This window comes from Taeniopygia guttata, chromosome 12 (genome assembly GCF_048771995.1).
Source record: "Taeniopygia guttata chromosome 12, bTaeGut7.mat, whole genome shotgun sequence".
NCBI lineage: Eukaryota > Metazoa > Chordata > Aves > Passeriformes > Estrildidae > Taeniopygia > Taeniopygia guttata.
This window is the reverse complement of record NC_133037.1, coordinates 14,113,269-14,132,698: the sequence shown is the minus strand read 5'-3', so window position 1 is coordinate 14,132,698 and position 19,430 is coordinate 14,113,269. Positions and strand designations below refer to the sequence as shown.

At 61.0% G+C, this 19,430-nt stretch overlaps 2 protein-coding genes across 4 annotated transcripts; both read right to left on the bottom strand.

Annotated features, from left to right (window-relative positions):
- Positions 1-227: 227 nt before the first annotated feature.
- Positions 228-11,944, bottom strand: SEMA3G (semaphorin 3G). Its single transcript, XM_030283196.4, has 16 exons — positions 11,827-11,944; positions 8,478-8,638; positions 7,350-7,412; positions 5,756-5,875; positions 5,063-5,153; positions 4,863-4,979; positions 4,470-4,612; positions 4,269-4,383; positions 4,117-4,186; positions 3,797-3,941; positions 3,305-3,536; positions 3,099-3,190; positions 2,794-2,835; positions 2,399-2,624; positions 1,967-2,106; positions 228-1,875 (listed from the first exon to the last, which is right to left on the bottom strand). The coding sequence occupies exons 1-16, from the start codon at positions 11,918-11,920 to the stop codon at positions 1,411-1,413; spliced, it is 2,316 nt and encodes a 771-aa protein (XP_030139056.4). The 5' UTR covers positions 11,921-11,944; the 3' UTR covers positions 228-1,410.
- Positions 11,945-13,383: 1,439 nt separating this feature from the next.
- On the bottom strand, positions 13,384-19,072 carry ACY1 (aminoacylase 1). 3 transcript variants are annotated; one of them, XM_030283039.4, is made up of 15 exons: positions 18,995-19,072; positions 17,683-17,827; positions 17,024-17,088; positions 16,396-16,500; positions 16,195-16,289; positions 15,934-16,010; positions 15,598-15,687; positions 15,326-15,382; positions 15,143-15,216; positions 15,016-15,065; positions 14,702-14,846; positions 14,551-14,619; positions 14,377-14,456; positions 14,041-14,101; positions 13,384-13,904 (listed from the first exon to the last, which is right to left on the bottom strand). In XM_030283039.4, exons 2-15 carry the CDS (start codon positions 17,789-17,791, stop codon positions 13,740-13,742), a joined length of 1,242 nt encoding a protein of 413 aa, XP_030138899.4. In that variant the 5' UTR covers positions 17,792-17,827; positions 18,995-19,072; the 3' UTR covers positions 13,384-13,739. The 3 variants fall into 3 exon arrangements, with proteins under 3 accessions (XP_030138899.4, XP_030138900.4, XP_072790824.1); XM_030283040.4 differs by having other exon boundaries at positions 17,683-17,815; positions 18,995-19,064; XM_072934723.1 differs by having other exon boundaries at positions 18,889-18,995.
- Positions 19,073-19,430: the final 358 nt, after the last annotated feature.

Sequence of the window (19,430 nt, the reverse complement as noted above, 5' to 3'; positions counted from 1 at the left end):
CCCCTCCCTGCAGAAAATGTGCCAGCCTGCCAGCCCCACCACAGCTCCCCCATCCCAGGAGATACACGGAGTTTGCAGGAGAGGTGGGACAGGGAGCAGGAGAAGAGGGCCTGGACCCCCAGCCCGTCTCCGTGGGATGGGGCAGCGCTGCTGAGGGACTTTGCTCCCGGGGAGCTGCTGCTGCAAGCACAAACACACAGGGAGGAGAGATGATATCACGACCTGGCTTTGTATGAGCTATTTAGGGCCTTTTAATTATAATTATAATTATTATTATTTTTCTTTCCCGTTCCTCCAGCCCTGAACAATGCCCGTCCCGGTGGGGCCGCGGTTCACACCATTGTGTGGGGCTGCCCTGCCTCAGGAAGGGGCAGATCTTTATCAGCCCAGGGCTGACCATGAGTGAGCTCATGTCGGTGAGGAAAGCAAGGAACACCTTGCTGGCAGCCTGAAGGTGCCCTCCATGCACCTACCCCCAGCCCCTGCGTTTGGGGGAGGCCCTGGGTGCTGGTTTAGCTCTGCCAGGCAGCAGGAGCCCACCCAAACCAGCCGTGTCCCACCCAGCCCTGTAGGGCCACCAACCAGCAGAAACCACCCCAGGTGTGGCAAAGCCCCCCAAACTCTGCTGGGGCTGTCTTCTGCCTGTCCCTGCTCCCACCTGGGCACAGTGGCAGCGGTGGCCTTAGTGCCTCTCACAGTGTTTACCCAGGAACAGGTCTAACCTGCTTGCAGCCGTTTGCTTTTCTCCCCAACCCTGTCCAGCCCTAAAACTGTGGCTGTGGGGCAGACAGAGGGGAAGTGCGCAGCTACACCCACAGCTGGCACTGCTGAGTGTGTCCCAGTGCCAGGGGAAGGTGGGAAGGAGCCCTGTCCCCCAGGATACACCCTGGGTGGCACAGCACAGCTCCGGCTTCCCAGGCACAGCAGGTGACAGAGCTCTTCCTGCACACAGAGGCTTTTTGGGATGATGCTGGCTTTCCCCCATACGAGCAGGCATCATCTTCCCCAGGCTCTGCGCTGGTGTGGAAAGAGCCTGGAGCCATCAGCCGCTCCCCACGGCACCACACATGGCCCCAGTATTCACGGAGGGATCCAGGCAGCATCTGGGTGACAGCATGGCCTGGGTGGCACTGTGCCACTGTGCCCCAGCCCACCCAGGGAATACGGCCCCCACCTGCTGCATCACCTGCAAGAGCAAGGGGGGGGCCAACGTGTCCCACCTCACTGCCTGTTTGTGAGGTGACCCTGCAGCCACTGAGGGTGACAGGGACCTGCCCATCCACTCCAGCCAGGGGACCAGGCTGGCAGCACTGCAAGCCACCCACCAAGTCAAGAGGCCCCCAGGACCAGCAGCAGCACAGGGAGCTGGTACCTGCCCACGGCTGCCCCACGTCCATTACCCTGCCCTCTCTAAGGGGCCGGTGCTTGCCGGGGCACACGGTTCCTCTCGCTGTGGGCTTTGGCTGTCCGTCCCTTCTTGGCCACATCCACACCAGCCAGGACCAGCTTGGCCTGGGCCAGTTTGCTCTTGCGGTGGTGAGGACGGCTGCTGCACCAGAGGCGGGCGCAGTACTCCTCCACCCGCCGTGGGTTTTGGGAGCTGATGAGGTGCATGATGTCTTTGAACCAGGTTTTGGGAGCCTGTGGCGCCAGCTGGGGCTCAGGGCAGAGCAGGTGAGGGAGCTCGTCCCCTCGGCCCCGGGGGAAGGTGTGTGCCAGCTGCTCGCTGGCAATCACGTGCAGGGCGGTCTTGGCCACGGTCTGGGTGAAGCCGTGCTCCAGCGTTTTGCAGTAGTAGATGCCGGCGTCGTGCCGGTGCAGCTTGCGGAAAAGCAGCCCGTGCTCCGTCTGCAGGATCCGCTCATCCGTCTTCACCTGTGGACCACCGTGAGGTTGGGAAGGTCCAGGTCTGGCCCGACATCCCTCCCATGTCCCCACAACGGGAGCAGGTGCAGGGGAGCCTCACCTCGTCCCGCTGCTCGTCAGGGGGCCTCTGGACAAACCACTGCACGCTGGCCTGCGGGGACCGGGGCACACACTCCAGGAAGGTGCTGTTGTCCTCTGCCCCATAAAGCACCTTCTCCTCAATGCTCTCAAAATCGTCCACTAGGGCAAAGACAGGCACGGGTTTGCAGGGAGGGCAGAGCCAGGTTTCCACCTTCCCAGGTGTCAGCCCCTCTTGGCCACTGTGTGCCTTCATCCCCTTCTCTCCCAGTGGCCAGACCCAGCCCCACCAGCACCCACCTTCTCTTGGGGCATGCCCTGGTCTATGAGATGGGCAGATGAGGGTGCCCACGTGGAATGGCCACAAGCCCCTCTGTGTGCTAGGGCTGTGCATGTCAGGCCACCTTGGGGCACTTGGAGGAGCCCCTCAGCCCTGGGGCCCCCAGTCTCTCACCAGTCAGGTTCTGGTCCAGACACTGGTGTGCAGGGTTGCCGTGGTGGGCGTCCTGGCGGCGCTGGCGGCGCTTGCTGGAGGGCTGGTAGTGGGTGCAGGCAGTGCCATCCCAGGCACAGTAGGGGTCCCTGGCCAGGCAGCACTCGGCACAGGCAGTGCCATAGGACTCACACTGGTGCAGGCGTACCTGGGCCACCCCTAGGCTGGAGCCCACGTAGAGCGTTTGCTGGGGGAACAGCACCAAGGGGTGATGTTGGCAACCCCCACGGGCTTGGCGCCTGGGGGCCCAGCCAGGACACCCCAGGGCATGCATCACAAGGTTTTAGGAGGCTGGTGACCACAGCTGGTCACCTGCCCAGTCCCCAGCCCCGTGACTGAGCCATGTCTGTACTCACACGCTTGACAGAGATCTCCATCTGGGTGATGGGCACAGGCATCTGTAGGGGAGGGGAGTGGGCATCAGGCTGGCATAATCCTCACAGTCAGCCTGGCTCATTCAGAGCCACCAGGGCTTGGTGGAGCATGAGGAATATTTGGGGGAGGGTGAAAATACCCCCAGCCAGCCTCTGCCCTCACAGCCCTTGAGACCTTCCAGTGACCAACAACGCAGTGACAGCCCACACCCTCCATCCCCACATGTGTCCCCAACCTGAGCCCACCCCACTGCCCTCTCCCTTGCAAGTGGGGCAGTAAACGTCACCTTAAAAACCTGCAGCTCCTCCAGGATGACTTCTTCAGTCATGGCTGAGCTTGTTTTCTGCATGACCACCACCTTCAACACCGAGCCAGCATCTGGGGGCCGAGGAGGATGGAGGTGTGAGCACCCTGCATCTCACAGCCCAGGGGGGTGCCCGCTGGGATCCCCAGCTCTGCAGCTCCTTCCTGCACTCTGCTCCTGCTGCTCACCTGTGCCGAGGAAGAGGATGTCGTGCTGCCCATCCTCGGCCTCCACCCTGTCCACCACGAGCTGGCGCAGCCGGTGGGGCAGGTCAGTCTTCACGAGGAGGGGCCGGTGGTGCCGGGGGTACACGGGCTTGTACATGAGGGGGTGAGCGCGGGCAAAGTGCAGCACCTCGTCAGGGAAGTCCTTGGTGGTGCCGTACTGCCGCCGGGGCTGGTTGGTGGTCTTGCTGGGACACTGCAGGGACAAGAGGGGACCAGCTCAGCCCAGCCACCCCAGCACCCATCACTCCTTCCCCCTCCATCACCCCTCAGAACTGTTTTGGGTCCTTCTCTGCCTTCCAGTTTGGCATCCATCTTTTCCACTCCTTTGCTAGACCTTGGCAAAGCACCAGCTGACCTCTCCAGGAGCTGAGGAGATGGGGGATGGCTCCATCACCAGCCCAGACGAGCAGCTGGAGGAGTGGAGGGGATCTGGAGCTCCAGGGAGTCACTCACCACGCCTGGCCGCGGGTAGGGCACCCTGCCCTCGTAGGCACCCCACTGGTGGTGGGGGCTCTCTCGGTGGGCAAAGGGCCCGTTGAAGACCTCCCGGATGTCGGCCATGCGGTACACACAGACAGCAGAGCCCCGGAAAACGTGGCTGCAAGGGGACACAGAGTGAGTTGAGCAGAGCCATGCTTGGCACTGCTGGCAGTAGGGGCACCATCATCCCCAAAAGACCAGGACAGCAGCCAGCAACCCTTGGTGACAGTGACAGGGCAGGTCATGGGCAGCTGCAGCTGGATGTCCCCAGAGGCTGGAGCCGGACCACACACCTGACAGTGCTGAAAAGGGCATAGATCTCTGGGCTCTTCCCATCCTTCGTCCTCAGCAAGAAGACATCCTCTGGAAATATAAGCATGGGTTTTTTCCTGAAATCCATCTAAGTGACTAACCCCAGTGAGATACAGCTCCATGCACACCTTACCCAGCTCATCAAAGTAGGTGTCAATGCCACCAGGGCCGGGAACTGAGCACACCAGCCGGGCCTTGTTGAAGGTACTCCACTTGTTGACCAGCACCCTCTGGCCACCAGCATCATTCTGCAGGGACAGGGAGTATCAGGGACCAGGGCCACTGCCGTGACTTGGTGCATCCCTGTCCCCCACAGTCCCCACCAGTATCTTACCACGCAGACACGCCCCACACGGCTGACAATGGCGTGCTCCTTGCTGTCTGCCTCCACCACCTTCTCCGTGAAGAAGAAATAGGCTTTGTCATTGTCCCGGTCATCGTTGTCTGGGATCAAGTGGGCTGCCACAAATTTGGGATCTACAAGCAGGAGTTGCTCATGTCAGGTGGGGAGAGAGGGCACAGCCAGCACGTCCAGATCCCAGTCCATGCTGGGGCTGGATGCCAGCCAGGACCACCCCCAGACCTTGCTGCCCTGGTGCCTTTCCCTGCTCTTAGCTGGCATGGGGGATGCTGGACCATAGTCACAGAGGCTCTGGCCACCACAAGGTTTGTGGTTCCTGGCATTAGCCCTGCTGGGGGAAATGGAGGGGCAGAGGGAAGCTGTTACCGTGCAGTAAGCGCTGGTCCACCTCTGTGCGCAGGGCGGAGCGGGTCCCCATGCTGCGGAAAACACCGGGATCGCGTCCCAGGAAATCTGCCGTGAGGCCGGCGTACAGCTCCCCACCTGCAAAAACACCCAGCTGGCTGCATGGGGACCATCCCTGGGACACACCCAGGGGCTCCCACATCCTGAGGAAGACAACCCACCGATGACGGTGCTGGCGAAAGCACGGCTGGGCTCGTGTGGGCACCTGCCCCGGCCGGTCTCCACGCTGGCAGGGTCCAGGCTGAAGGTGTGCTGGGGAGGGGAGCAGGCAGGTGAGCCCTGGGCTGTGCCCAGCCATGCAGGGGACAGCTCTGGTCCCTGCCGAACATGCACCTCACTCAGTGCACCCAAAGGACCATCTTGTATAGGCTCTAAAGCAAGACTGATCCCATGAGGTGCACAGCAGCTGAAGGGGATCCACCAGCCCCGCTGCTTGCCCGCCTGCCTGGTCAGAGTCATCACGGTACAGACAGGGCTCCTGCTGCCCAAACAGGGCCAGGCTGTGGGAAGGGCTCTGAGAGGTGTCCTGCCATTCCACCCCAGCCAACTTGATTTATGAGCAGTGAGCTGGAGAGGAGAAAATGCCACCCTGCCTCAGCCCCTGGCAGGACACCAGCCCCTGGGGACATGTCTATAGAGGGGATCCCAAGGCAGACAGGCGGAAAAGATGGACGGGGGTAGCAGAAGGACTAAGGGACAACAGGGAGCTGGTTCCTGACATTCCCCCTCACCAGTATCCAGGTTAGAGCAAACTGTACATCCATTGTCCCCATGCAGTCCCAAGGCCCCTCAGGAGAGAGGCAGGCAATGGGGATCTATATTCCAGGGGTGTCCTGCTGGGGATGCTGCCCTACCTCGCCACGGTGCCCCACGTAGATGAAGGTGCACATGGGGTGGAAGGCGCCTGTCCCACAGGCCAGCAAGTGTGTCCGGTTGTAGGGATGCAGCACACGGACGTAGTTGGCACAGTCAGTCTGGGGGACAGCAGGGGAGAGGAAGGGTCACCGGGTATTGGTGCTTTGCCCACTCCAGCTCCCTGCCTCCGCCTGGGATCCCACAACAGTGGGTGAGCCCCAGCCCTGGCTCCCTGGGCTCCCCCCCAGCCTCACTGCCTCCAGCCTGGTGCCAGGGATCTGGGGTGGCAGCTTGTGCCAACTGCATCTGGGTGGACCCCAGTTCATTGCAAAACAACAGGGCTTTTTACTGGTCCTCCTGCTGCCAAGAGCATCCCAGGGGAACCACATAGGATCCAGCAGGCACCTGTGCACTCACCCTGTGGCACAGTCCATGCTGGCCAGGGGAGCAATGTCACCCACCCTACAAGCTGCAAACCCTGCCCCAAACCCCCAGCGCCCAGGACGTGACCAGATGCAGGGACATCCTTCCCCATCATGTTCCTGCTTACGCCAGGGATGAAACAAAGGGAGGAAACAGTGGAGACAGAGACAGAGACCCACAGGCATCCTGGGCTGCCTCCAGAGCAGTCCTGGTCGCTGCTGTCTGGAATTATCCCCTTCTCTGAGGGACAGCAGCCATGACATTCCCAGGGCTGGAGACCTGCCACCTCTGACTTTGTGCATTCTCTCCTGGCAGTTCCCATTGGAAAAGGGCTCCCATCCTTCTCCACCATTAGCTTGGCAGCTCCCCCTGGCCAGCGCCAGCCCTGCCTGCCCTCCATTGTCCCCTCCACAGCGGGATGAGAGGCCCCTCATCTGCTGGGAACACCGCTGCCGAGCCGCCCCGGGGGTTCCCAGCCTCCTGCTGTTTATTTTCCCTTTGCAAAGAGCCTCTAAAATAGCAAGTGAAAAAAAATATATGTTCAAGAAAAATAAAAAGTTGAGCCTGCCCTGGCTTGGATCTGTCGGTGAGAGCTGGTAAAATAAACACAGAGAGCAGAACAGGGACTCCTGGGAGCAATTTGTCTGGGCCGGGGGAGCCCTGGGGACTTTCTCCCCGCCACAGTCCTGTTTCATATCGGGGCAGGGGGATGCAAAGAGGGGTAAGGTTTAGGGAACAAGGTCACCAAACCTGAGCCAGTCACAGATTCCCACCATCAGGGATAGCCAGGATAGGCCAGGCAGTGTTGCTGGGGTCTGGAGCAGAGCATGGGGGTTTTGGTCCCTCCAAGCTCTGGTCCCAGAGCCCAGCTATCCCTGCCTGCTCGTGCAGCCACATTGGGACACACTGGCCACCACTCTGTGGCCACAAAGCAGAGCAACTAAGACAGGATTTCCAGAGCCTGGAGCAAGCCTCTTGCATGGTCAGGACTGGTCACAGATTCCCTGCCTCAGTTTCCCTCTTGCACCAGGATTAACTGGCCCCTGAGCCCCAGGGCCATCCCTGGCAGGTGACATGGCACAGCCCCAACACGGGGGGAGCCAGCTGGCACAAGGGGACCCACCTGGGACCCCCCAGCTCACAGCAGAGCACACATGGGGAGAGACTCACCCCTGGGTCCTTCCCCTTCTGAAAACACTCCTCCGTCTGCCCAGGGCGGGGTGGCCAATAGATCTGGAACACAAAGGGTCTGTTGGAGCAGGGAGGGGGGACAGCAGGGAGCCAGCCATGCAAATCCACATCCCCAGGCTGCCAATGGCAAGCAGATAGAGAGAGAGGGAGAGAGAGGGACAGAGAGAGTGGCCACAGCTCCCTGGAGCCCACCCAGCCCAGGACTCCCACCCTACAGCCCTGAGCAGGACCTTCCTCCAGGGGAGATGCATCCTAGCAGTCACAGCCCACAGCTGGGCTGATTTGGGTGGTCGTGCTGGGAATGGCTGGAAGGGGTGGGCTTGTGGATGGCTGGGGGAAAGGGTGCCCAGGGGAGAGCAGGAGTGATGGAGTCCATGTCCCCCACAGCCTTCAGCAGCTCTTGGACCGAGGGCAGCTTGGGTACACAAGCCCTTGACCCCACTGCAGTGACCCAGCTCGCTGAGGGGCACTTCATTTCCTCCTCCTCTTTCTTCAGCTAGAAACAGCCCAGAGCCGTGGTTGAAAAACAAAAAGTCAAAGTGGGGAGGGTAAAAGAGGAGCGGAGCCACCACTCAGCAGCATCATTCTGGTCCATCACCTCTCCCACCAAGGAACCAGGAGAGATTTGGGGGCAGTGCCAGATGAACCCCGGCAATGGGTTCATCTGGCAATGCGGATCCATCATCTTGCAGTGATGGATCCCTTTAGCTCCTTACCTCTGCAGGCTTTCAGCTGAACATTTGGCCTGTGAAGGGGATGCCCAGATAGGGATGGGCATCATTCGATCTCCCAATGGCAGTTTTTTACAAAAGTTGGGTCCAAAACAATGCTCAGTACCCAGGAATCACTGGTGAGGTGCACCACCAGTCTCCTAGGCTGATGATCATGACTAATTGTCAGCTAATTTCCCTCCAGCCACTACAGCCAGCCTGCTCTTGGCAGGCATTACAAGTTTATGGAATCATTTCAAGGTACTTAAGATGAGGCCATCCTCAGGGCAGATTTTGTTTCAGAGTGACTTTGTCCAGCCTAGTTGGGCACAGGCAGGTACACAGGGGGCCAGGGTGGGGACAGACACCCCAGGATGCTCATCAGCACCCAGCTCACCTCCTTGGCATCTGCACTGGCCCCATCCAGGAGCAGGGAGTAGAGCACATCCTTCCCCCCGATGAAGAGCCGGTCACGATACTCATCCAGGTAGAGGGAGCGGAAGCCCAGGAAGCCGCGGCGACCGAAGAAGAGGACGGAGCGGTTGGTGCCTAAAAGCTCTGCCAGGAAGAGATGAAAGCATCAGCAGAAGCCATCCCAGCCCCAAGGGTTCCTCTGAGCTGCTGCTTCCAAGTATCATGGAGCTGCAGATATGTCTCCATCCCTTCCTGGAGGCATGGACATCCCAACCTCAACCTGGCTGCAGTGCTGTCCTCCCTGCCAGCCAAGGACAAAGCTGCAGAGCCAACAATCAGCAATAGGGTCCCAGGAAAGGTTGACACCCCCAGCAAGGTTTGGCTGAACCACCCCCAGACTCCTACTGTGGCTGTGCTACAGCAAGCTGGGCTCACCCAGAGCTGGGATGGTGGTGAGACCGGACACGGGGTGGGCAGAAAGCAGGTCCTGTCCCTGCTGGGTGCCAGCCAAGGACACAATAGCAGGCACCCAGCCAGTGCCATGGGGAAACTGCCACACAAAGCCCACTGCTGCCACTGCCACCAGAACTCACTGGCAGCAAGGCTTCCTCCATGGGATAGACAAGGCACCTGGGGAGAGACAGCAGTATGGGGGTATCCCAGGGATGGACAGGCTGCATCCCTGGGATGGACATCACATCCCAAACAACAGCGTCTGGCAGTCAAAGCCCCCAGAGCAAGTCCAAGCCTGAATCTTGTGCAATGCCAAGGGGGCCCTCACAGTGGAGACAACACATGGGCAGTGGCTCGACTGGTTTCCAGTGGGAAATTACTTTCAGGGTCATCAAGCCGGCACAGTGGTGCCCACAGAGCTGCCACAGCTGCCAGAGGGAGAGGGCCAGAGGGAATGGCTCAGCTTCACAGGCTCTGAGAACCCATCCTGACCCCAGGCCAGGCCTCTGTGCCTGGCAGACAAAGGAGGAGGACAAAGCACCATTGATGAGCACAGCTCTGTCCCCAAACACCCTCCAGCCCGGAAGAGTGCCAGCCACTGCTGCTGACCCCAGGGAAAAGCCCAGCCCAAGCATCTCCCACATATGTCCCCAGAAGAGGGGAGGTGGTGCTGGGACAAATCCAGTCAGGACACTGGGCTACCAAGTCCTGCTGCTGCTGGGGGGACATTTGTCACTTCCAGCAAGGAGGTGGCCAGCGACATAATGCCCCCTTCTGGGAAACGAATTCTGGGCCCTGCAAGAGAGGCAAGGCCCATCCCCAGCAGGGGACAACAGACACCTTCAGCTCCAGCCCCATCCCTCCATCCCAATGCTCCATCCCACGGGCATTGCGAGGTGCCTGTGCTTGCAAGCAGAGCTGGCTCCAGGCAGTGGTGGTCCCTCCACCCAGTCTGGCACCCTCCTCCCTGTGTCCTCCCAGCATCAGGTCCTCCCATATTGCCAGGTCCAGCCCAGGAAAACGCTGTCGTCTCCTTCTATTCTTGCCCAGCAGTAATATTTTCCCAGCTCAAAACAACACTGACAAAGTCGGCAGCTCCTTTTATTGTTTCAGGCAAGGCTTCCCCTTCTCCCCCAGACCTGGCGAATTCCTCCTGCGCCTCAGGTTACACCGGCTCAGGGCGCCTTCCTCTGCAGCTCCCCAGGGAACAGCCCTTTGCCATGCCCCATCCATCCCTGGGACACCTTTTCCCCAGGGTGGGGGACCCTGGGAGGGACAGCAAAAGAGCACAGGGCAATGCTTCTGGTCCTCACAACAGCAAAATGCTCTTTCCCCTCTCACATGAGCCACCTCTGGAAGTCGAAACAAAAGGAAAAGGGTGGCTTGAAGTGTGAGGGAGAGCTGGGTACACGGCCAGCATTGCACCCACAGCACAATGCCCTGTCCCTGTCACCTCACAGACTCACCTCACATGCAGAGCCAGCAGCCATGCAGAGCCCAGGTCGAGGAGCTCTGCACAAACAGCTTCAGCTCACCATGGTTTTAATTTCAGAGACTCTAACGTCTTTAATTGAAATTTTCTTTTTTTTTTCTTCCCCCGGGGAGAAGGCGGTGGCAGAATTTTTTTCATGGGAAATTTCAGTTGCTGTTTCCAATTTGGAAGACGAATGGAATAACCAGCTTAAGGGAAAAAACAAAAAAAAAAAAAAAAGGAGGAAAAAAAAAAAAAGAAAAGAAGCTTCCAAAGGTGGCTCGCTCTCCGTGGGAAGCTGAGGAGCTTCCACCCCGCCCCGGGCAGCTCCTCGCACCTGGGAAACGGCTCTGCATGCCTGGACTTTGTGCTGGAGTGTATCAGACACTGAGCCAGACACTGAGCCCCACGATTCACCCCTGCTGAGACCCCAGATCTCCGCTCCCTGCTGCAAAGGCCAACCTGAGGACACTGGATCACATCATAGGGCAGAGCCATGAGCCATCCCGGGCTCCCAGATGAGGGGATGTGGGGCACTGTGTGCCTCAGTTTCCCTTTCAACAGAGAGGCAGCCCCTGGGGTCACCTGCCGTGCCCCAGGACAGAGCAAAGGATGCAGCCAAAGCCAGGAACCCCCAGCCCAGGCAGCAGAGGAGCAGACTCTCCCTGGCACTGCAGCTCCCGGGGCTCTGAAGTACTGGGCTGCCCAGGTCGTTCCCCCTTCTGGGAAGGAAGGGGGAAGATATACATTATGCAATTTATTTTATGTTGATTTTTTTACAGCAGGTTCATTGCTGTGAGGCCAGAAAGAGATTGGGGCACCCCAGGCTCTGTCAAGTTTGGCTGGAGCAGCCGTGGATTAGGCTGGCAGAGCGGGGATGCGGCGAGCCAGAGCAGGATCACAGGGAGAGTTTTAATTAAAACCAAGCACTGCCCCCGCAGCCCCCGAGGGGCACCGGCACCCCAGCGCCACGGGGCTCGGAGGGGGCAGCCCGGGGACCCCCCCACGCAGCCGAGGGCAGGATGCTGAGCACCCACCAGGCCGGGGGACCACCCACGCAGCGCAGCACCCACCGGCACTCGAGCCAAAGCGTGCCGGGGCCGGAACGCCGCCGTGCCTCAGTTTCCCTGCACGCCGCGTGGGACACGATCCCCCATGGGAAGCGGCGGGGCTGGCGGCGGCACATCCCCTGTCCCCGTCACCCGGCGGCACATCCCCTGTCCCCGTCACCCGGCTCCTCTCCTCTTTCTCCTCCTCCTCGGGGGGCCCTACGTCCCGCGTGGAAGGCACCCACGAAACCCAGCCCAGCCCGAGCCCAGCACAATTCGCCCACCAACCGCACCGCCACAGCCCCCCGGGGACAGCCCCCCTTCCCCGGCCCGCAGCAGGTGCCCCCGGCCCGGCTCACCGCGGTAGGACAGGCGGAGCCGGGGCAGGCTGTGTCCCGCCGCCCAGAGCCAGCACAGCGACAGCCACACCGCCACCGCCACCGCCGCCCGCATCCCGCCGCCGCCGCGCCCTCGGCCGCCGGTGGCACCGAGCTTTTATGGGGCCGACATCCGACCGCCCCCGGCCCGCCCCGACCCGCCCCGGCCCGGCCGTGCCCCGTCCCTGGGCGAAGGGGATGCGCGGGGGGACGGCCCCATCTCCCGGGGGGACTCTGAGAACGCCGCACACCCCAAAATGTCCCCTGCCAGCAAAGCTTTAGACCTTACTGCAGTCCCCTTCCCCAGAAGTGACCCTACACCCCAAAATGTCCCCTGCCAGCAAAGCTTTAGATCTTACTGCAGTCTCCTTCCCCAGAAGTGACCCTCCCAGCGCCTCTGGCTCATCCCTGAGTATGGGCAGCGAGAGAATGAAGCTCGGGTAGGAGGTAGGAGAGGGCACACAGACCAGCCTCCCGAGCAGGATGCTCAGCGTGGGGTGATCTCCAAGCATCAGCAAGCACATAGCTGCCAGGTCCCAGCTCAGTGCCAGGCAAGCTGGGGACAGCAGGACAGCTGGGAAAGGGACTGAGTAGGGTCGAGGGGGGCATAGGATGCCACAGGTAGCCCTGGCACACCGACAGGGCAGGGGAGGCGCTGCTGTCTGCCTGCAAAGGTACCAACACCCTGGGCAAGGATCCTGGCCAGCAAGGACCCCACGGTGCCCACACCTCTCCCATGCCATCCTCCCCCAGGGCTGCCGGGTCATGGGATGTGGTTATATGAGACCTCAGAGAATCCACGCCAGCTTCCCCTGGGATACTCATCACACAGCAAGTGTGTCCTGCATCCAAAAATGCTGGGCTTCCCCCTGCACTGGATGGAGGGGAAGGAGTGGAGAGCTGGTGGCTTCTCCCTCAGTGCATCATCACCACCAGCCTCATCTCTTCTCCCAGCCCAGCATGGGACATCTTCATTATCCCCAGCCCCCCAAGGGTTCCAGCAGCTTTCTTAATTAAAACAGAGGTCAGGAGGCTGGAGGCCCCGGTCTCACCCCCATCCTTTTGCAATAGAGCAGCTGTGGAAGTCTCCCTGAGCAGTGTAAAACCACCCCAATTGGCTCAGCGGGCCCTTGGTTTCCCCAAGAAGCCGCACGGATGGGACAGATCCCACACCCCGGGGCGCTGGGAGCCACACAGGGCTGGGAACGAGCAAGGAGGAGGTGAGCAGAGGGCAGGTGAGCAGAGGTGCCTGCCCAGACCCGCACGCTGCCTGCCCTGACCAGAGGGTCCATGGAAGCGGCAAAAGCTCTGGAGGGAAGGAGGGAGGAGCAGGATGAGCCCCAGCGCCAGGCCCCCCAGGCTGATCGGAGCAGAGGCCCTCAGCCTGCCCGGGCAGGATCCTGCCTGCACTGCTGTCATGCAGCCAACAAGCCCAGGGGAGCAGATGCATCCCAGCAAACCACACTGCACCAGGAAATCCGCAGTGCCTGGGTAGCACCATCATGGACAGACAGACAGACAGACTGCCCCACTCCAGGCTGTGCTTACCGAGGAGATTTATTGATAGGGAGAGTGGGCAGCACTGGCCCATCTCCCCCAGCAAGCGGGCAGGGAGGCAGGGCAAGGCATGGGGAGACAGAGTGGGGCACTGGCCAGCCCCTCACCACCCAGTCAGTGCAGCCAGAGATGGCACAGGGAAAGGGGGAGGCACTGACAACACCAGGAAGGCTGGAGGCACCTGGGCATGAGGCTCTACTGGCACATGGCCAAGGAGGACACAACCCTGCGGGTGTCACATCCCCAGCACCGCAGCAGGTATTTGCTCTGCCCAGCCCCTGCCCCTCTTTTTAAAGCCTTGGGTCTCTGCTTGGCACTCCCTGCCCCTCGCCAGGCACTCAGCCCTCGGTGGGCAGCGGGGGCACTGAGGCCAGGGCAGTCAGGAGGCGGGCATAGATCTCGATGCCCCGCAGGAAGACTTGCTCGTTCAGGAACTCGTTGTGGTCATGGAGCAGCACCGGGGTGCGGTTCATGGGTGAAAAGCCAATAGCAGGGTGTCCTGCCTGGAGATGGGGAGACACAGAGTGAGGTCAGAGCTAGCATGGCACCACACACCCCCTTTCACCTGGACACAGCTCCTGCTGGGGCAGCAGGTCTCACCCCAGGTGAGGGACCTGTGGCATCTGGCATCACACTCACCGCTCGGATGTAGCGGCTGTCGGTGGCAGCCGGGAAGATCTCGAGCTTGAGCTGCAGCTTCCTGTCAAGAGAGACCCTGTGTCAGCATGGACACAGGGCCAGCGAGTCCCCTGTCCTACTCACACCCCATGGGCAACGAGACTGTGCCAGGACATCCCTCAGCCCTGCAGGACACTCAGTCCCATCCCTTTTGGAGGGCAACAGGGACATGCTTTGGCAAATCACAGGGCTCCCCATCCCAGCCCCTGACGTGACTTCATAGACCCCCAGGGACCACCTGGCCTCAACCAGAGATGTCCCTGCCAGGGTCCTGCCCTTCCTAGAGACAGTACTTACATGTCCCTACAGACCCCACTGAAGGCCTTCCACCATGGGTCTGACTCCTCAGTGGAGGTGATGTGTTGGTCCATGCATTTCTGACAAGAGGGAGAGGGCAGATGAAGGGGCGAGGAGGTGGCATTTGGCAGGAGTGGGACAGCCACGATATGCCAGGCAGCTGAGATCCCTCACCTGGTGGAACTCACAGGTGACACCTTCCCCAGCATCGCGGCACCATGTGGTCACCTGCTCCTCAAAGGCCTGGGGCAGAGACCAGAGGAGGGGTGTGAGCAGGTCACCCTCATCCCAGACCTCTCCTGGGTGGGGCTGGCACGGTGCCCACCTTCAGGTCCACAGTGGGTGGGATGCGGATGTCAAAGCTGGCAGCCATCTCGGAGGGCACCACGTTGAAGGAGACACCCCCCTCCAGCATGGTCATGTTGAGAGAAGTGACATCCCCCAGGGTCAGGTTTGAGTCGGACTTGAGCCTTGGGGCATGCAAGGGACAGTCACTATCTGCCACCTGGGGAGAAGCGCTTCCCTACCATGCTGTCACCCAAAATGGGGAAACTGAGGCACAGAGCAGCAGCACCAGATCCCAAAGGCTCCCTTCATGGACTGAACTAAGCCACTGCCATCCTGCTGCCCATCTCCTACCTCTGCTTCTCGCTCTCCCTGAAGGCCAGGAAGGAGTTGATGACTTTGTGCTGGGGAGGGAAGAGCAGCAGGTGAGGACCAGCCCCGTGGGCAGGGGCCTGGCAGCCCAGGGCAGGCCCTCTCTTACCATCTTCTCAGCCGCTGTGTTGCTGATGAAGCGGGACCCGTGCCCAGGGCTACCCATGCACTTCACCTTTATCCCTGCAGCAGTAGGTGTAGAGGGAAGGGTTGAGCAGAAAGTCTGGGATAGCATCAGTGCCCCAGCACCCAGGAGAGCCAAGGACAGGGCAGTGGACACACAGATACTCACACCATGGGCTCCTCTCACCATAGAAGACACTGAAGGTGTCAGATGGGCTGGCCAGGCCTGTGGTGGGCACAGACAGAGGGTCAGTGCGACATGGAGGTACCATGATGTGCCCCCTCTGCTCTGTCCTAGCAGCATTTTCCTCCAGACTGGCACTCCCCACTGCCCAGGGGAAGGATCCCAAAAGGGGGTCCCTGGAAGCATATGGGATGCTGGTGCCTGGGGAGTGATGCCAGGAGGAGACACATGCCAGTGCCAGCCCTACCAATACTCACCCTCATCCATGGCAAAGCCCACGTTGAGTGCTTTAAACTCAGGACGCTGCACGAACATCTCCATGCCCTTGTGTCCGCCCACCTCCTCATCTGTGGGGGAGAGCCTGGCATAGAGGAAGGAACTGGGGCATCCCCCAGCCCACCACCTCTAGTCCTCCCTCCGTGCCAGCCTGGATGCCATCAGCACACCTGATGTCCTTGGACATGGAAACCTCTCTGGCGTTGAGCTAGGGGAGGTCAGCATCGGGGGAGCCTGGCTGCCGTGGGGGACTCCACAGCAACACCCAGCTGCCAGCCCCTTCTGTACCTCCTGAGAGGGGACAGCTGGGGACTCACCAGGCACAAAGGTGAGGTGGATGGTGCGGGCAAAAGACTTCCCTTCTGTCTTCAGCCTCCGGATGGCCTCAAGGTACCTTGCAAGGGAAGGTAGTGCACGGTCATTGTGGAGGAGAGGGGCTTGTGTGCTCTGAGCCACCTCAGGGCAGAGGTGGCACCTCTGGCCCCTGGGACCCTGCGGATAGTGGCATCCTGTCCTGCATCACTCAGAGACACCAGCAGCACCGTGCTCACCCAGCAGGTGCAGAGCCCTCCACTCACTGGATGGAGACGCACTTCATGTCCTGGGCACCCCGGGCATAGATGTTGCCTTGCGAGTCTTTAACTGCCTCGAAGGGTGGGTAGGTCCAGTGCTCCTGCAGGGAAGAGTGTCCACGATGGCAGAAGGGCACAGAAGGCACCAGCTCCCATCCACCCCGTCCTCCTCTCCATGCCCTTCCCACCCCTCGCTCTGTTCAGCACCTCGAAGACAGGCACGACGTCAGTGTGGGAGTTGAGAAGGATGGAGCGCAGGCGGGGGTTCGTGCCCTGCCAGGTCAGGATCAGCACCACACGGCCCTGGCACACCTGTGGGACGAAGGCAGGATGTCACCAGCAGGATGGAGACAGAAAGGCTTGGACCAGCAAGCTGGAGCCAAAAAGCAACAGCCTGGAAAAAGTTTCTGGATGCCACCCCTTTCTCCAGTGGGAGAGCCCAGGTAGCAGGAGCAGACCTGAAGCCAGACCTGCAGGTGCCAAACCTGGCTGGAAATTCAGAGGAGGGAAGACAAACCCAGCATCTTCCCCTGGTGCCCAGGAGTCTCCCAGGACAGCCAGTACCCAGCAGGAAGGATGGCCCCAGCCAACGTGACGCTGCCAGGTCCCCTGCTAATCATAGCACAGGCAGCTGCAGAGGTCAGCAGGGAGCAGCCGGACCATCGGCTTAAGGAAGGGCTCAGGTCAGCAGAGGATTACAGGCAGAGGGGATTCACTCCTGCCTAGCTCTGCCTGGGTGCAGGCAGAGGAACATCTTGGTCACTAAGGACCCAAGCACAGGTGGCTAGATGGATGGATGGGTGGACAGACTAAAGCTGCTTCTTGGCTTGCTCACCTCCACTTTTTGGCAGGCCAAGCCCAGGTCGGTGCCAACACGTTCCAGAAACTGGACAGCTGCGTCTGGGGAAGAGTAGGGATGCCCACGGTTACACTGGGGTCTCTCACTGCAAACCCCCAGGGACCCCAAGGCTCTGCAGCGTTCCCAGAACAAGGAAAGAGGTGACAAAAGAGGACAGGTGCTGCAGGACCTGGACACAACAAGTGGCCATGAACAGGGACGGGAGCAGCTCATCACCATCCCTTTGGAGTGAGGACTTGGGAAATATGAAAAAAATAAAAATTGAATTAGGGTGAGTTCAGGGGGAATGTTTCTCCAGAGGAGTTTAGGGAGCTTCTCACCAAAAAAAATGTACTTTAGTGGGAAGACATAAATGTTAACAGAAGGAGATCTACACAGAATCACCCATCCCAAGGCAGCACGGAAAGGGGAGCAAGGGGCACAGGGCTAGAAGAAGCAAACAATAGCTCTGATTGAGACAGCCCTGCCCCAACCAAAGACACCAGCAGAGATAAGGCACAAAGGAGTTTGCTCCTTAACACCACGATCAAAACAGCCCCAGTACAGCACTTGGGCACCTGAGTCCAAAGATTGGAGCTGCAAAGCTGCATTACCCAGTCCCCACACGGCTCCCCATCCTGTTCCCCCATCCTCACCATAGTCAGGTTTAGGGTGGACAGTGTCAATCTTCAGGTACTCCCGGAAAAGTGTAACTGAGGGGTTCTCTGAGGCCCCCGTGCTCTTCCCAGGCTTCCCAGGTGCCATGTCTGGGACCAGGGCTGCAAAGCTCTAGGGAAAGAGCTGCAAGATGGTTAATCACCCACCAGCCCCTCCAAAGTCCACCTGCATGCTTGGTCGTCACAGAAACCAAGGGGAGATGGGACAAAGGTCTCCCCCATGCGACTCCTGGGACTCTGCCACCATGGGAGAAATCCCCCCCACATGGGGTGCGCCCCCAACACTGGCCTGTCATTTTTCCCCTAAAACACATGTTCCTGCCCCAAACACAGTGACAGGACAGGCTATGATGCCCAGGCAAGGGGTGAAATCCAGGGAAGGCCTAGCTAGGAGGAAAGGGGGCAACTAGGTGAGGGAGTATGAAGAAGGATAAAGCGGAAGAAGGGTATGTTGGGGAGGGAGACACGGTAGTTGGGATTATCCAAGGGTTAGAGGTTTGTGGGAATGCTGGGGGATGCAGGCAGGGAAGGCAGGATGCTGGTGTAAGGGGGTGCAGGTAGGGAAAGAGAGTTACTGCCTGGCTAGGGGGTGCAGGAGAGCTGCAAGGAAAGGCCCTGGGGCTGCAGGGAAATGGGGATGGTGAAGGGGGATTGAGTGTTAAAGAGGATAGAGGTACTGGGGGACCACATTACAGTGACAGGGTACTGTGGGAGCTGTTTGAGGGAAGCTGGGTTTTGGAGGAGCAGGAGGATGTGGGGTGCTTAGGGGATGTGGGGGTTCAGCAGGAGGGGTGAAAGGGCTGTGGGAGCAGGGGGTGCAGAGAGGCTATGAGGGATGCAGTGGGACTGTGGTTAGGGGTGCAGGGGTACGGTGGCTGGGGGTGCAAAGGGGCACAGGTGGGGTACAGGGTACCATGGCTGGGGTGCAGGCAGGAGGTACAGTGGGGTGCAGAGGTACCAGGGGGGTACGGGGTGAAGCAGAGGGCAGGCAGGACACCATGGTTAGGGCTGGGGTGAAGGCGCAGCATGGGCAGAAGGGCAGAGGGGTGCTGGATCAGAGGGGTGCTGGATACTGTGGTTAGGAGCGCAGGGGGTGCAAGGCACCATGGCTAGGGGTGCAGAACAGTGCGGCGAGGGAGTGCAGGGCAGTAGAGGAAGGGTGCAAGGGCAGGGGGTGCAGGGTACCTTAGCCCGGGCTTAAGGGGGGCGAAGGCACCGGGGCACCCACCCACGGGTGCCGGGCGCTGCTGCCCGGCCCCGCTGCTCGGCCTCCCGCCGCCCCCGGCCCTACCTCAGCGCTGCCGCCGCCGGCGCTTCCCCACCGGCCCCGCTCCGCCCGCCCCGCTCCGCCCGCCCCGCCCCGCTCCGCTCCGCTCCGCCCCGCCCCGCTCCGCCTGCCCCGCTCCGCCCGCCCCGCTCCGCCCCGCTCCGCCCGCCCCGCTCCGCCCCGCTCCGCCCCGCCCCGCTCCGCTCCGCCCCGCTCCGCCCCGCTCCGCTCCGCTCCGCCCCGCCCCGCTCCGCCTGCCCCGCTCCGCCCGCCCCGCTCCGCCCCGCTCCGCCCCGCCCCGCCCCTCCCCGCTCCGCCCGCCCCGCTCCGCTCCGCTCCGCCCCGCTCCGCCCCGCCCCGCTCCGCCCCACCGGCAGCGGCGGGCAGGGCCGGGCAGGGCCGGAGCGGGGCGCGCAGTAGGGGCGGGATGCACGCAGCGGGCACCGGGCACCCTCCTGGC